The sequence below is a fragment of the Sceloporus undulatus genome, chromosome 7 (assembly GCF_019175285.1).
Source record: "Sceloporus undulatus isolate JIND9_A2432 ecotype Alabama chromosome 7, SceUnd_v1.1, whole genome shotgun sequence".
Taxonomy (NCBI): domain Eukaryota; kingdom Metazoa; phylum Chordata; class Lepidosauria; order Squamata; family Phrynosomatidae; genus Sceloporus; species Sceloporus undulatus.
The window spans coordinates 31,463,745-31,480,332 of NC_056528.1; the positions used below are offsets into that span (position 1 = coordinate 31,463,745).

The window sequence follows — 16,588 nt, forward strand, 5'->3', positions numbered from 1 at the left end:
GACTTATTAACAGATGAACACCAGATCGAAGTGGCTGTTAAAGAACTGGTGACAAAGAGAAATGAAGAGAGCGGTCACACAATGGTACTCACCAATTCCATTAAGTCTCTCAACTTGCCAATCTCCTCAGGAATGGAGACAAGTTTATTATTGCTGACAACTAAAACTTTGAGTGGCAGATCAAACAAGTATTTCGGCAACGTTGATAAAAGATTTCGACTAAAAAGAGGAGAGAAATCAAGGTGGTTAGCATCTGGCAGCAATGATGGTTATATTTTGGGATAGACAGTACAGGCTGCTTAAAGAAGCATGTATTTACGTAACATGATAATATTTCAACCATAGTGTAAATCCCATAAAGCATTTGCACTATGGGCAATAACTATGAGAGAATACAATGGCTTTATAGTTTAACTGCTGTTTCCATCATAAATCTCCATGAACAGGGGAAAAAAATCAACAAAATCATTTCATTCACCCTAAATTTGAGTGTAAGAGTTGGGAAAGGGGAATAGTATCTCCCATGAGCGCTTCACATTTATCTGATCCAGTAAATTTAATCAGCTCAGAGCTGCCTCCTTTACATATTATCTCTTCAGCTTCTTAGACACTATACTATTGGGTTTCCACAAAACCACATCAGATCTGCTAACTTATCAAAAAATTTGAATGCAGAATATCTTTATTTTAGTCCCTTAAGGAACTGCGATGAATAGAAGTGAAGGGATTTTGAGCACACTGTGTTTTAACAATAAAGCTACTGAAATCTAAGATGAGAAACATGGTGAAGGATGTCAGGAAACTATTCTTGATGTTTCTGTAAGATAGCTTGAGTTATATAAGATATAAGAGTTTAAAAGGACCTAGAGTGAGTCTGCTGCCATTCTATAGTGTGCTCCAGACAAGTATTTCCCTATCATTTCTTGGCAGTCATCTGAAGGAGATTTCATAAGCTCCCTAGTGAGCCTGGTTCATTGCTGGGTTGGTCTGGAGGCTTAGGAAACCTTCTCTAACATTAAACAGAAATTAAGATATTGGTTATTCCAACACATTACTGTTTGTCCTTTCCTTTGAGAATGAGATGAACATCTATCTTCCTAATTCTTCCAACTCTATTTATGAAGCTAGGGACAGCTATAGCCTCCTATAATTTTCTCTCATCCCCAACACTCTCCTCATTCTTATCCCTCTAACAGCCACTTCTCCGACTTCTTTTCAGTCTAACTGTAGAGACCTCCATGTTGTGAAATGAGATCCCGCGTTAAAAAAAGGACAAATATTGCTCTACAATCCCCGTTCTTTGAATAGTCAACCAGTATTAACAGGCTGTTATGAACCTGACGTGCAGAATTAGAAGGAAAATCTGCCAGAGATGCAAAAGCCGAGCTAAGGACTAAAGGCACACCTTACATCTACTCGGTTTACAAAAGCTGGTTAGGAGGCACCGTTTTTAAAAGCTGACAGGACAGCTGGCGGTTCTGCCACACAGGAGGGCTGCTTCACAGAAAACATTTCTCCCTATAGTGGTATTCTCTGGAGGAGAAAAATGTACTCATGTGCACCTGTGGCAAAACAGACATTCATTCTCCACAAGCGATGTTTGTGCATATAATTTCTTTACACCCGTGTAGGAAAGAGATCATGTGAAAAGCTGCTGAAACTCTACTCCAAGCAAAAACGTAGCATAAAGGGAAGGCAGCGGATGCAACACCACCGCCATCACCACAAACAGCACACTGACATTCAAACGTCATTGTTTCTCCGATCTTGTAGTCGGTCCAGCCATTCTCCCCACAGTCATGCAAGATCAGCAAAGCTTTCTCTGCATTAGTTTAACTCCTAGAAAGTGAAATAATGGCAAACGTTTACCTTTGGCATTTCAAACATCACAATCTGAAAAGGGAATACCAGGAAGAAAATTAGATAAGCCTTCCTTGACGTTTTTATCTTTGGGCAGCCCCTGTGATTTACAGACTGAAAACAGTGGTGTCTTCCGTCAACTTTTCCCCAAAGGAACATGGGAAAGACTGAAGTTCCCACAATTTGGAAAGCGAACTCTGATGCCAAGTGGTTATGTGCAAGGGAGCATGGAAAAGATTACCCACCTGATATTGAGATATGTTAACATTTGCAGGTTTTTAATAGCTTCAGGGATTGATTTGATGCAGTTGTGATACAAGTTCAATGTCTCGAGTGGTGCAAACTGCCATACTTCAGGAGGAATTTCAGTAAATCTGTTCTTGGAAAGATCTAAAAAGAGAAGCAGGGTGGGGAAATATTTCCAAAAGCTAAGTCTCCTAGTTAACAACCTGGAGAACTACAGTTGTCCATCCCCAACTTTGATTTTCTTCTTGAACCAAAAGCCTGCATATGAAATGTGTGATTACACTCATCCCTCCACATTCACTGGGGTTAGGGCACAGGACCCCCGTGAATGTGGGAAAACCGCAAATAACAAAAACACTGCTTTTACCTGAGAGAACACCTCTCTAGGAATCTCTAGGTCCTCCAGTGCAACTCTGTGGTTAACATCAGCCAGACGTTGACCATAGAGTTGCGCAGGAGGAGCTACAAATGCCTAGTAGAGTGTTCTCTCTTGGAATCTCTAGGTCCTTGGCCATAGAGTTGTGCTGGAGGACCTAGAGATTCCTAGAGAGGACATATTAATAAAATCTGTGAATAATCAAATCCGCAAAAGTCAAAGTCGCAAATGTGAAGGGACAAGTGTACATCTGTTACCACCCTCTCCTTCTCTTCTTCCCCAGTTCTTGTTGCCATTATCTTGTCATGTACACATGCTCTTGGCTGTTGGCGCAGCCTCCTAGCAGCATGGATTTATTCTCTTTCGATTGAAAAACTCTGTAACGTATTGGGAACGCCATGAACACTATATATGTGATGCTCAGCACTAAGAAGCCATTCCATTCATGCTGCTGGAATTAGACATTTTAGCCATCTCTGTGCCAATAAAGCTAAGCTATGAAACTCCCACACTGTCTATGAAGAAACTCAGCTGCTCATAGTCTTTAAATGATTCATTTTCAATTTGCAGATGTGTCCTTTGTTATGTCTTCTGATTTAATAGACCTTTTCAGAGGAAAAAGGGAGCGGCAGTAAGAACTATGGGATCCAGTGCAGCTGAACACTAACTTTTCCATGATGGAGCAAGAGAATGGCCTGTTTGGCTCCATCTCTTTATGCGCCCTGCTGTCAGATGGTTAGATTAAAACACAAGGAAACCCCCAAATGCTGATGAATAGTTCCCAAAGTCACAGCCTTTCCTTCCCTGTCTGTAGAGCCTACAAGTCCAGGCCACTGCTATTGCTTCCTTTTGCTAGGAGGGAAAAAAGGAAGCTAAAAAGATTGGTACTGGTCTGTTCCTCATGATAAAAATCATAGCCTTGTGCAGAAATAGAAAGACCATCTGCAAGAAGCTGTACAAAAATAGCAGATGTCATATAATAATCTCCTAATTAAAATGCAATCCCTAGAAGTATATTACGATCATATTTAATGTACCTTAAGCCTTATGATTCCTCCCCACCCTGCCAAACATTTTATAGGCTACCCTCGGCAACGATGCTTCCAAGGAGCCTCCAATTTTACAATGCTATTTGCTCATGGAATTCTGGGATTTGTAGTTCTCTGTGGCACCAGTGCCCTCTGACAGTGAAGGCTAACTATCTCACAAAACTGCATTCCCTAGAATTTCACAGCATTGAGCCACGGCAGTTTAAAGTGGTGTCAAACAGCATTAATTCTGCAGTGCAGATGCAGCTTGAGGTATGGTCTGAGCTAGCCGGTCTCTTCTGACATTGTTTACATTGGGCAACCCACATTTGTAGTAAAAGCACCGCAGGTGAGCTGTGAAGATTTTGACTCAGCAACATCCTAACCCATCCTATGCCAGATATGGAATTATAACTAATACGCTGTAAAAGGTCACGATTAAAGGCCTAATGGCGACATCACAGTAGCCATTCCCACATCGCAGGAAGCTACTCTCTTAATTACTTTCTGCACTGAACATTAAGCCTCTTGACAAAACAGCCTCTTAACCCACTGACACCAGACAAATCCTGTGCAAATCATGCCAAAGATCTCCAAATACCTCCTGCTGCAACAGAAGATGCTGCCAATAATTCTTTCTACAGATATCCAGTCTCTGTTCTTTGGGCTGACTATGCAATTCCTCCCACTCTTTCAATATTCTACAGCAGGGAGCCACAATACTTTTGGCACCACTAAGGAGCATATTTGATGTCAGCTGGGAGCCCACGCATGCACACATATGACATGTACACAGACACACATGTGCAGAAGGGTGTGTGTGCATGCACACGTGTGTTATACAGTGGTCTTTCCACATTTGCGGGAGTTAGGGGTGAAGGACCTCCATGAATGTGGGGGGAAAAACAAACTAAAAATACTATTCTTTTAACCTAAGAGAACACCTCTGTAGGAATCTCCAGGTCCTCCAGTGCAACTCTATGGTCAACATCTGCCAGACGTTGATCACAGAATCACATTGGAGGACCTACAAATGCCCAGAGAAGTGTTCTCTATGAGCTTCTATGTTCTCCAACACAACTCTATGGTCAACTTCTGGCAAGAGTTGCGCTGGTGGACCTGGGTGCCAAGGAAAGCGCCTGCCCCCCCACTGTTACTCAGTTTTGGAGGCAGCAACCAAGGTTTGCACCTGTTCCACAAAATGATAAATGTGCTTATTCCATCACTGTAGCAAATGCTACAAGGATAGGTTCTGCAAACCAGGCCGACATCAGGAGTGTTGTTTGAACCAAACAACCACTGGGAATTTGGGAGGCATGAAGGCTGAAACTCTTTGTTCTGGACATCCCACATTTATCAAAAATGTATTGCAGGTGAATACATTCTGAATTTAGGGTTTTAAAGAGGCACACAGTACCAGCTCAGAAATAAATAGATACATTAAGCACACACAAACACAAACATGTGCATGTAAGATTTCTTTCACTTGCCTGAAAACCACTGAATTTCTTAATCTGGCCTTCCTCCTTAAATCAAGATTACTCAGCTTTATAAGATACCTCAAAACCATAATCCCTTCCACAGCGGGGCATCCTTGGCAGCTGTAATCCACGTTTCCTTAATCCCTGGAGTTCTGCCATCCTAATGTCACCTGGAAACAGAACTGTTCAGACAGATAAAGAATTCACATTCCTTTTTCTAAGGCCAGCCTCACAGCTTGTGTGTGCTTGACCTCCTTCTCTGCCATTGCCTGGCATGGCTGTGAGCACTAGGACCAAATACTGTATGCATTCATGAGCACAGACAGGAAACAATGCTCCTGTCTTCCCACATCTCTCTTCTTTCTTTCAGTAAAGCACACCCAAGCAAAACAAAGGGAGGAAAAGTCCATACTTCTGGCACATGCTTTTAGTGCATCCTCTTGGTTTACAATAAAAAAAGCCCTGCAGCTCAAACAACACAATTGCTGCGCACCAGTTTCCTTCACATGTGCAGAAGAAAAAAAGGAATTATGTCAAAGCTGCTCTGTCAAATCCCAAGCCCCATTAGCTTCAGCAGTTTCTTATCCAAACTGCAGCATTCAGACTTATTTCTTTGCATGTTCCTTGTGTCATGAATCACTAAGATTAGACTTATAAATCCATTTAAGCTTAACATGTAGGAGCTGAAGAGATGTGAGGAGTAACCTAAGAGCAACCTGGCAGCAATAATAACTAGATTCATGTGCCGGAAGTTTACAGAAAGAATATCTTGCTATGCTTGCAACTCAAAATCTTATGTAAGTACACTGAGAAGTTAAGTCCCACTGATGTGTCCTCATTTAAATACAAATATTTCAAAGGCCTTGGGAACCCACCAACCATCCCCAGCATCCCCCATTTTAAAAAAAGTCAAGAAATTCATTTCTCAGCCTTCAACATCGTCTCTAAATGTTGGGAAAAAAACCTCTCTGCAAGGCTACGGAAACAGGCAAAAAGGTGATGTGGTGTCAGTTCCAGTTTCCCCAAATGGTGGTCACAATGATATACAGGGGTCCCTCCACATTTGCTGGGGTTAGGGCTGAAGAATGTGGAAAAAACGCAAATGAAACAAACACTTGTTCTTTTCACCTGAGGGAACATCTCTCTAGTAATCTCCAGGTCCTCCACCGCAACTCTATGGTCAACATCTGCCAAAAATTGATCATATACTCATGCTGAAGGACCTACAAATGTCTAAAGAACATGTTGCAGGACAAGTGGATTAGATGCCTTCGGTCCTAGCTTCAAAACACGACAGCACTTTGAGGTGGGGACAAACTGTCATTTTGCAGAGTAGCGTTCCTGGAATTATCTGGCAGTATTCAGTTGCCACCAAATAACACACAAGTCAACACTATTCCAACCCAGATTCCCATTGACTTTGTATACACTCGAGTCAACATTCTTTCATTAAAGTCTCACAAATGAGACTCGGTCAGTGCTACAGAATATTCAGCTCTGGCAACCAACTGGTCAGCACTGGATCTCAAAAGAAAGGAAGGAAGACTTGTCTTTCAAACTTCCTTTCCCCCAGTTCAGATACATTTGTGAATCACGCACAGGCTGCATGGGTCGGTTGGAAGAGACATACGCTGGCGACACAACTGCTCATTGAGATTCCAAGCCCACCTTCCAGTTATTGTTTCCTCTTAATGCCTAAAAGTGAACACTGTGTACATTCTTAAACCAAAGCAAAAACACATCTGGGAGGGGTTTTTTTTCTGCTCACAAACCAGTAGCCACACCTGGCCCAATTCCATATTATCTGAAAGAATGGCTAGGCACCCAAGTTGTGTGTCAGCGAAGTCAAGGAATGTGACCTGACAATTCTTATCAAAGCCTAAAGCCTTTGGCATAATGCTTGTTTATGATCTCAGACTTGTCCCTGTGGGATGGAAGAAACTGCCAAGGATGAGATGAGGGGAAATGTTTAAAATATACCCTTTCAAAAGGGTCAGTGTGGCTCTTCTTCGGTCCCTTCAGATCAAGTCTTTGAGGCTGCCGCCGGAAAACATGCCAACACGCACCCCACTGTTTGCCCACCTTAGGGCCCTTCCTTTCACTCTTCCCTACTGATCCTGAAGAATTTCTGTCAAGCAGCCAAAGTCCACCCCTTTGCTTTCTGACAATACAAAAGACCTACTCAAGATGAGAGTGGAAGAAACGGACAGTCCTCAATCGGGGACAAGAGCCATGCGCCACGAGGTTTATCTCTCGTCTCCAGAATCTGGCAGTTTAGCTGTAAACAAGAGTAACTCATGACACAAGCGTAGCTTAGCTTGCTAGTTGAGGAGCGTTCAAATCTCGCTGCAAAGTTTCTATGGCACCGAAAGAGCTTAAGCTGCTAAATTGCAGTGTGTGACATGCATAGCGCTCATAGTTCTCTCATTCTGTTGGAGGAAGCAGTAAATTAAGGCTGGGTCTTTCTTCTTCCTGATTATGTTTCAGGTGATTCCTGTCGCTTTTGGTTCATGCACACAATACTCAGGGGTGGGGAGTGAGGCGTTTTCAACCATTTGCCTTCTACAAAATCCCTTATCTAAACACCGAGGTTTTTATCACTTCCTCCATTGTTCCATTCCTAAAGAATGAGAAGTGCTCACCTCAGAAATCTTCATCTGTAGCCTTCATTTTTCTGGCTTATCTACCCAGGACCAGAACTGATGGACTCTGAAGAGCGAGATCCATTACAAAAGCTTATACTCAACTATTAGGGCCTCAGTTTGCTTTGCTGACATCTGTCACTTTTGCAGTGCTCAGCGGCAATGTCAGAGGAGGATATTAATTCGTTTCCAAAGAAGGGAATTTATCTTTTTCTTGTTGCTAAGGATTGGAGCTTATGTTTCTATGTAATTATAGTTTCATTGGGGAGGAGGGCTGGGAGAGGCACTAGGAACGAAGCATCCTTCCAGTAATGCAACTAATCTCAGGAAAAGAAGAGGTCTGTGAGATCAGACTCTTTTGTGTGATATGCATCTCTGGTACATCATACTGGTTTATCTTGAAGCTTTACAATCACCAGTGGCACGATGGGGCTAATCCAATGAAGCACGATCAAAACAAATTCCTTATCACTAATAGGGAGCATTTGTTTCCGGCTGGCTTGCTAGCATGAGTCGCATCCAAGATACTGCAGCATGATCCCAGTGTCCACTATCACCCAAACTAGCATTATTCAGGGGCTAATGTTTTCTTATCCTCACCAAGAAACAAACAGGACTCCTTTAAACCACAGTCACTCTGACGCTTAAGGACTGAATCATGTACAAACGCCTCCTCTTTCTCTCTGGAAAATAATTTAGTTGCTTATATATGTTTGGTCTAACTATACGGTGGTCTCTCCACATTCACTGGGCATTAGGGGTGAAGGACCCCTGCGAATGTGGAACCACCACAAATAAAAAACAACACTATTCTTTTTACCAGAGAGAACACCTCTCTAGGAATCTCCAGGTCCTTCAGTGCAACTCTATGGTCAACATCTGCCAGACGCTGATCACAGAATCACGTTGGAGGACCTACAAATGCCTAGAGAAGTCTTTTCTCTAGGAACCTCTAGGTTCTCCAACACTTTTTGGCAGTATTGCGCTAACCAAATCTGCAAAAGTTAAAGCTGCAAATGTGGAGGGCCAACTGTACGTTAATTATTTTGCAATGGCAATTCCTGGACATCCCTTCAAAATGTATTTTATGCTCCTTTGCACATGGGTTGGGTTTTTTGTTGGGAAGTTCAGTAGGATTAAAGCATAGTCACAGACAGTGTTTATGAATAAAATATCCTTTTCACTCCTGTCTGGAATAATAACAGTGTGATCCACAGAGTTCTGACAGTGATAAAGGGCTGATGGGACATTATAACTAATGAGGGTCTCAAGGAGACTGGGGATGGAGCTTTTTCTTCTGACAGGTCCCTGGGGTCAAAGGAGCCAGCTTCAAGACTCAACAGAGAATCAGCATTATTGACCTGGCCAGGAGATCCATGAAGGCTCCATTATGAGTCAAAGGCTCCAGAAAAATTAAGTTCTCCTTAACAGCTGCTTGTCTTGACAATTCCTCTCCAGCTACTATTTCATCATAAATAAGGAGAAGGGCTTGAAACAGGAAAAGCAAGCTCTGAGTCAGCCATGGAAAAGAGTAACAGTGCCTGGATTATCTAGGTGCCCTGAACGTTAATTTGCTTTCAGTCCCAAATCAATTTACTGGGCTCCAAATAATGTACATACAATACTGTATGAATACTCTGCCTTCAGATCAGCTACAGAGGTCTAAGAAAAGATGATAAAGCTAAGAAAGGTGGAAAGGAAAAATCGAAAACCACACCATAGATGGACTGATCCATCCAGGAAGCCATCTATGTATGTATGTATGTATGTATGTGTATATATATATGCTCCAAAGATTCAATAGCCACCTCCCTATCTGCTTTCTGAAAGAGGGTAAATATGGTTTTATATCAGACTGCTTAGATGCTCAAGACCAATCCCAAGACAGTTGCAGAATTGTTTTTGTAGGCATCAAGCATGGTCTAAAATAGTATTAAATGCTTTGATGGCTTTATTAAACTAGATCTGAAAGATTACACAAAATGAAAACAGGATGGAAGGAGAGCAGCCAGAGATTAATGCACAAATCCTGTATTTAAAAGCTGAATAACAGAAGCGGTCTGAAGGATGATCTGTGGCAGGACAAGGGAAGTGAAACGCTTTTTAATTCGCCTGGACTTTTGGGTGGTTTCCAACAGCATTGCCTATATATTATCCTTTTGCACTGGCTCCTTTAGCCGATTGCAGGGGTTTTCTTCAAACTGCATGGAAGAAGGACAATTATTATTATTATTATCATCATCATTTTCGTATATCCTGCCTTTCTCCCAATATAGGAAGGCACAATTATTCCCTAAGGCAGCCCATAAGACTTAAGCTGCATCTGTAATGCAGAAATAATGCAGTTTGATTCCACTTTAACTGCCATGGCTCAATGCTATGGAATGTGGGACTTGTAGTTTTGTGAGATGCTGAGCCTTCTCTGTCAGAGGGTTCTGGTGCCACAACAAACTACAAATCCTTTGTGTGTGGGCGGCCTGCGGTCTCTTCTGGGAGAAAGGCAGCATACATACAAATGAAACAAATGAAATAAAAATCCCAGGATTCCATGGCACTGAGCCATGGCAGATAAAAGTGGTGTCAAACGGCATTATTTCTGCAGAGCAGATGCAGCCCTAGGTGCCTAGTTCCAATATTCTTGGAGTCCCTCAGTCCTCCCCATTTTTTTTTAACTTGGATCACTCAACAATCACTAAAAAATACTCAACAACAGAGTGTTTATGCGAAACAAAAATGGCAAAACAGATCAGCAATGGCACAGGACTCCTGGTTTTGGTTCCACGGACAGGTGCTGCTTTTGGGAGGGGAGAAATTGGTCATCTCCCTGGGCAAAGTTGTCCATCCCTGATCTATTCCTTCTCCCCACACCACACACACCATGCAACTTCTACATGAAACCCCTGAAAGAGGTGATTATTTAACAATGAGATAGCTTTCTGTGTGTCTGACAGCACTGACAAGAGCTGGTTAAATGCCTTTCAGCGCCACAGAGCATTTCGAGACTCACAACTGCCATACAAGGCTCCGAAGAAGAGGTCTGAACGTAGTTCCCCTGGCACAGCGCTCAAACTTGGCAGTACACCAGACAAAAAGTCAAGCGGGGGGGGGGGGGAACTTCCCATGTCCTACATCCAAAACACACAAGCTACACCATCAAAATACACTTCACTACTTCCTTCCAACAGCCCACTGACCACTTGGGAGAAGGCCATTTTGCTCTTCTGAGCCATAAAAGCAGGCGCTGCCCTTCCATTTGGACCCTTCACTTTGTAATTACGAGTGTCATAAACCTCGTCTGAAAAAGCAGCCGCCTTTGAAAAACCACATTCTATTTCTGTTAAACAAGCAAAATGGACAGAACCTGGACTTCCTTGGCAGGCAGTCTGCCCACAAAATAAGCTGAAGCTTTCACAGTCTGCTGGGTGCTACTCCATGAAGGCTTCAAGCTCCTTTTCAGTACGAAGGCCTTAAAAAATACAGAACACTCTCCTGAAACTCAGGAAAAGAACACACACCTTTCTCACTCAACAACAGTGTCATCTGTCCTCAGTTATCACTCTCAAGAATAAGGGAATCAGGGGCCCAAATCACAAGTGCATATCTCAGTTAACATGAGCATACGCATCACCCTTCCTTCCCTTCCTTCCTTCCTTCCTTGCATCCATCCATCCCAATTTACCACAAACTATCCAAGAGGTCTTTGATTAAACATTGCTTCCCACTAGGCTGAAACAAGGAAATAATAGGGCCCAAACAAACAGGCCAAAAGAAAGCTGTGTCAAGTCACTTTGGAGGTATGCTGTTTAAATGATGTATGCGTCCTAAGAGTCCAAAAGCCACACCAAAGCCATGCTCCAGTTCTAAGGACTGGAGTGCAGCTTTGGCGCAACGTCTGGCCTTTTAAGATGCATGTGTCATTTAAACAGCATACCTCCAAAATGACCCGAAGCACCCTGTCTGTTTGGTCCCAATAGTTACCAAAATAGAAAAAAGGCAAGATCTTAAAACTAGGATTTGATACAAATTAAATTTCCAGGTTTATTCTCACTTTGACCAGAAGGAGAATGTATGGAGTTTATCACATGGCTTAACAGATTGATGTACCTCTACCCATCTTAAACCTTAATTCAGGAAGCATCCTGATTTTATTGCAAGGCTTTTTGCCACCCAATTACATACAGGGTGAACCCCTACTTCCGGGGCTCTTTTTGGATCTGGGAGGTTTCTGAATTAAGAAAATGGCTACCAGAGCACTTTTGAAAGTGGGGATGAACCCGAGATGGACTCTGGCAGCAAATTAGGCGGCATACAACCTTGCGACAATATCAGGATGCCATCCGATTTAAGATTTAAGTCCGTTAGAGTTAAATCGATTTATTAAGCCATGTGATAAGTTTAACTAGTGCAATTTTAAGGTGGCACATGGACACCTGACACAAGTCAAGGCATAAGCGTCTAGCATGTGCTTTTTCATACTTTAAAATTACGTTTCATTTGTCCTGACACACAAATCTTGGTTTATAGTGGACATCCACTGGTTTAATGTATACAAAATTCAGGCTGGTACAGCACTCAGCTGACTGTTCAAGTATCATGAAATATCCCCCGGAGCTCCTTTGCTGACCATGTCGGAAGCATTGCTCTGCTGCCTACGAATCCCATCTGCCTTTAAAAAGGCAGGAGACTGTCTTAAAAATAGTCTCCATTTATTTGGCTTCATTTCTGCTTCAGTTTTAAAAATATGAACTAGATTTAGATCATCTTGATAGGATAGAAGTCCAAATGTTCCCCAGTTGTTCACAATTATTTGTGTTCACAAGCTTTTGTAGCCCAAGAGATATTTACGCTTTGATTTAAACCCAGCATGAGGTAGTGGTCTGAGTACTGGACTAGACACCCGGAGACCAGGGTTCAAATCCCCACTCAGCCAAGGAAGCCCACCAGCAATCAACCCAAAATATTATTAACCAGTTCATCCTCCAACCATCAGTATCTTCTGCTTTAAACAAAGGTCTAAACAGGCAGACCACAACAATGTGTGTTCCTGAGAGCACACAATTGTCACAGATGGGCAGAAACGACGCAACCCTGCATTCGACATGATCAACCGATCATCTAATCTTAAACTCCATCTCAATTTCAACATTAATGGGACTGTCATTTTAGAGAAACAGATGAACACCAGGGTTAATGTAACCAAAGCGTAGAGCTCTAAACTCCTATAAAAGCCAAGCCCAGGCACATCCCATTGTTTCCCCCCTGATTTTGCTACTGCCTAGTCAAGCGCTATACTGTATGCATTATTAAACACCAGTTTCTCTATCCAGCAGCAAGATCCAGATTCCCCTGCATTTACAAACAAGCCGCTCCACGTGTCTTCCTTACTTTTTCTGCACTTGATACGCTTCAAAGGCATCAAAAGGGGGGCATAAAAACCTGTGCTTACACCCCGCTGGACTGACAGGCTTACATAGCAAAACAGTGTTTGATGAATCCTAATATAAACCAATACTTTGTGTTAGGAGGAGCTCATGGAAAGCATCTGAGCGGAGACTAGCGTGCCACATTCCCTGCTGTCACACCTACCTGTCATTCCCTTTCTTAGCCTGCAATTGTGGCCAAGCAACCTAACTGCTATTGTGTTCGGAGCCTAATGCTGACTCCCCCCATACCCATCCTTACCTCCCAAGGCTCCACATGTCCATTGCCCATACCCCCCAACCCCATGTTCCTTCATCCCCCCACCCTGCCTTCACTGCCCCCCCACGGCTCCATCCCCCTCCATGGCAATGGGGCCATAACGCCACATGGGAAAGCCTGTGGTCCAGCCCCATCCTTCAAAACAATGAAGTTCTTCCCAAACCCTCGGCAACAGCGCAAACTAATCCTCCTCCTGCAGGATGCTAAGCTCCGCTTTTCTCCATTATGGCCTACACCCACTTGCTCCACGGAGACTCACCCCATCTTCTCACGGTCCAGCCCTACATGTGTTACGAGCCCCGCTTGTAATGCATACAAGCTCTCTGGTACCATGGACCCCTTCTACGCAGCCTGATCATTTCAGGGATTTGGGAGGGGGGGATCCAAGAAGGACAAAGCCATTCTCATGTCCCCCTCCAATGGCAAGCCAGTCAGCCCTTGCTGAGCGTACCCAAGACCTTACTGGGCATTTTTGAGTACAGTAGATGCTGAGAACCATTTGCCTGAAAAGCAAGGAGCAATTCATAGAATCACAGAGTTGGAAGAGACTGCAAGGGCCCTGATCCAGTCGAACCCCATTCTGTCATGCAGGAACTAAATGCGTGAAGTACATTAAAATAAGCAAAACTGACAGTCTTTGCCCTCTCAGCTTCACTTCGTTTCCCTAGATGCCATCTTGCTCTGTTGCAAAGCATGTCTCCAGTCCCTTCCCAAAGGAAACCCCACTTTCCCTTTCCAGACACTGGAAGAGCCCCTGACTGTAGCCTTCTTTGCAACTTGCACACATCCAGAAAAGCTCTACACAAGACCACAAATAAAACCAAGGCAATCCCCCTGGACTTTCACTTCCAGCACCCGAATTCTGCAACCTTTTCCTTCTCATGATGGCTCCCCTCTGCCCCTACCATGGCACAAGCCTCCTTCTTTGCAGGATGACACCCTCCATCATCCCCAGCTACTGTTTGTATGTGTTGGGGATGATGGGAGTTGCGGAGAAAGCACTGAGTTAAGGGAAGGGAAGGCAGACTTTGACAGTTCTCTTGCCCTTCCTTACCAGATCTTGCTCTAGACCTTCACCTGACAAGGCAGAGGCCCTCCAGGTGTGTGTTGGGCTCCAGAGTCATCACCATCCACGCCGGCTGGGGATGATTGGAAGTCCAACCCATCAGGGCTGCCCTTTGGGGAAAGCCTATCATCATCATCATCATCACCATCATCACCATCATCATCATCACAGGACCCCAGGGAACATGGAAAAACCTGAGAGAACCCCTCTCTAGGAACCCCTGGGTCCTCCGGTGCAACTCTGTGGCCAACATCTGCCAGATCTCCAGAACTGCGCTGGAAGAGCTTTGTGCTTCCTTTCCCCCAAAAGAACCCCATCACAGAAATCGATATAGAGGTCGGGGATGATGGGTGTTGCAGTCCAGTCTCTCTCTCACTAACTGAGGGGAGGCAACAAACCCTGTTTCCTCCCCCAAAAAGGGACTCTGGCAGAGACACACATAGCAACAGGGGGATGATAGGAGATGTAGTCCAGTCTCTCTCTCTCTAGTTTATTGAGGGAACACCTATTCCCTCCCCCAAAAGGGACCCTGGGAGACACATATATACCAACCAGGGGATGATGGGAGTTGTAGTCCAACCCCCTCTCTCTAGCTAATCAAGACAAGACTTATTCCCTCCTCAAAAGGGACCTTGGCAGACACACTTATACCAACAAGATGATGGGAGCTGTAGTCCAGCTTCCCTCTCTATCATACATATATACCAGCCAGGGGATAATGGGGGCTGTAGTCCAGCCTCTCTCTAATTGAAGCAACACCTCTTTCCTCCCAGAAAAAGGGACCCTGTCACTGTGACATATTCCAACCCAGGGATGATGGGGGAGTAGTCCAGCCTCTCTATATATATACTAACTGGGGGGTGATGGGGACTGCAGTCCTGCCTCTCTCTCTAGCGCACGCACAGAAACAGATATACCAACAGGGGATGATGGGTGTTGTACTCCAACCTCGCTTAAGCTAATTGAGGGAACACCTATTCCCTTCCCGAAAAGGGGACCCTGGCACATACACATATACCAACCAGGGGATGATGGGGACTGCAGTCCAGCCTCTCTCTCTCTCTCTCTATATATATATATATATATACACACACACACACACACACACCAACCAGGAGATGATGGGGGGTGTAGTCCAGCCTCTCTCTCTCTCTCTCTCTCTATATATATATATATATATATACATACATAGATATATAGATATATATATATACACACACACAAACCAGAGAATGATGGGACCTGTAGTCCAGCCCCCTTCTCTCTATATATACAAACCAGAGAATGATGGGAGCTGTAGTCCAGCCTCTCCTTCTCTAGTTAACTGAGGCAAGACCTGTTCCCTCCCTCAGAAGGGACCCTGTCAGCCACCGTGTCCCCACGAGGGGATGCTGGGTGTTGCAGTCCAGCCTGCGAGGCCGCCACCCCCCCCCCTGCCTGCCTGGCTTCCTTCTTCCTCACCGGCCCGGACGGTGTCGCTGAGGTCGCAGGGGGCGGCGGGGGCGGCGCCGTGGCTGTTTGCGGGGAACTCGCGGAGCTTCCTTCCGCTGAGGCAGAGGATCCCGGAGCTGCCGGCCTCCTCCAGCACTTTATCCAGGCTGCGCCCGGCGTGAGGCGACGACGAAGCCGAGGCGGCCGAGGAAGCCGAGGCGGCGGCGGAGGCCGAGGGGGCGCCCGGGTAGGAGAGGGTGAGGTGGGCCGGCAAGCCCAGGCCGAAGAAGTCCGAAGGGAGGGCGGGAGGCGGCGGCGGCGCCGGAGGAAGAGGAGGGCCCGGGGGGGCAGGAGGCACCGGGGAGACGGCGGCGGAGGACGAAGAGGGGCCCGGGGCTTCGGCGCCTCCTCCGGCCGCGGAGCCTCCGCTTTGCCCCGCCGCCATCATCGCTGCCAGACGACGACGCTCCGCTCAAGGAGAAGGAGAAGAAGAATAAACACAGGGCGCGGAGGAGGGAGGAGGCACACACACAAGGCGCACACTGCGCATGCGCAGCGGGGGCGCGCGCGTCTCGGCGTCCGCGTCCCCTCCGCGCGCGAGAGAGAGCGGTGGGTGGGGCTTCGAGGCGCGCGTGCGCAAAGGGCAAAGTTAAACCGGGAGGAGGGGAGAAGACGACGCTTTTGGTCCGAGACGCGCATGCGCAAAGGACGCGATTAGAAAGGCGCCTCAGAAGCGAGCCATTAAACGCTGTAAAGGT

At 45.2% G+C, this 16,588-nt stretch overlaps 1 protein-coding gene across 3 annotated transcripts in view; it reads right to left on the bottom strand.

The window, feature by feature from the left end:
• LRCH2 (leucine rich repeats and calponin homology domain containing 2) overlaps positions 1-16,383 on the bottom strand; it is a 37,463-nt gene extending 21,080 nt beyond the window's left edge. The window contains exons 1-3 of one of the 3 annotated variants that reach the window (XM_042478353.1): positions 15,861-16,383; positions 2,106-2,250; positions 93-219 (exon numbers count right to left, since the gene is read on the bottom strand). In XM_042478353.1, coding sequence (XP_042334287.1) covers positions 93-219; positions 2,106-2,250; positions 15,861-16,278 — 690 coding nt within the window. In that variant the 5' untranslated portion in view covers positions 16,279-16,383. The remainder of the gene's footprint in view (positions 1-92; positions 220-2,105; positions 2,251-15,860) is intronic. The other 2 variants (XM_042478352.1, XM_042478354.1) reach the window with 2 other exon arrangements.
• Between the last annotated feature and the right edge of the window lie 205 nt (positions 16,384-16,588).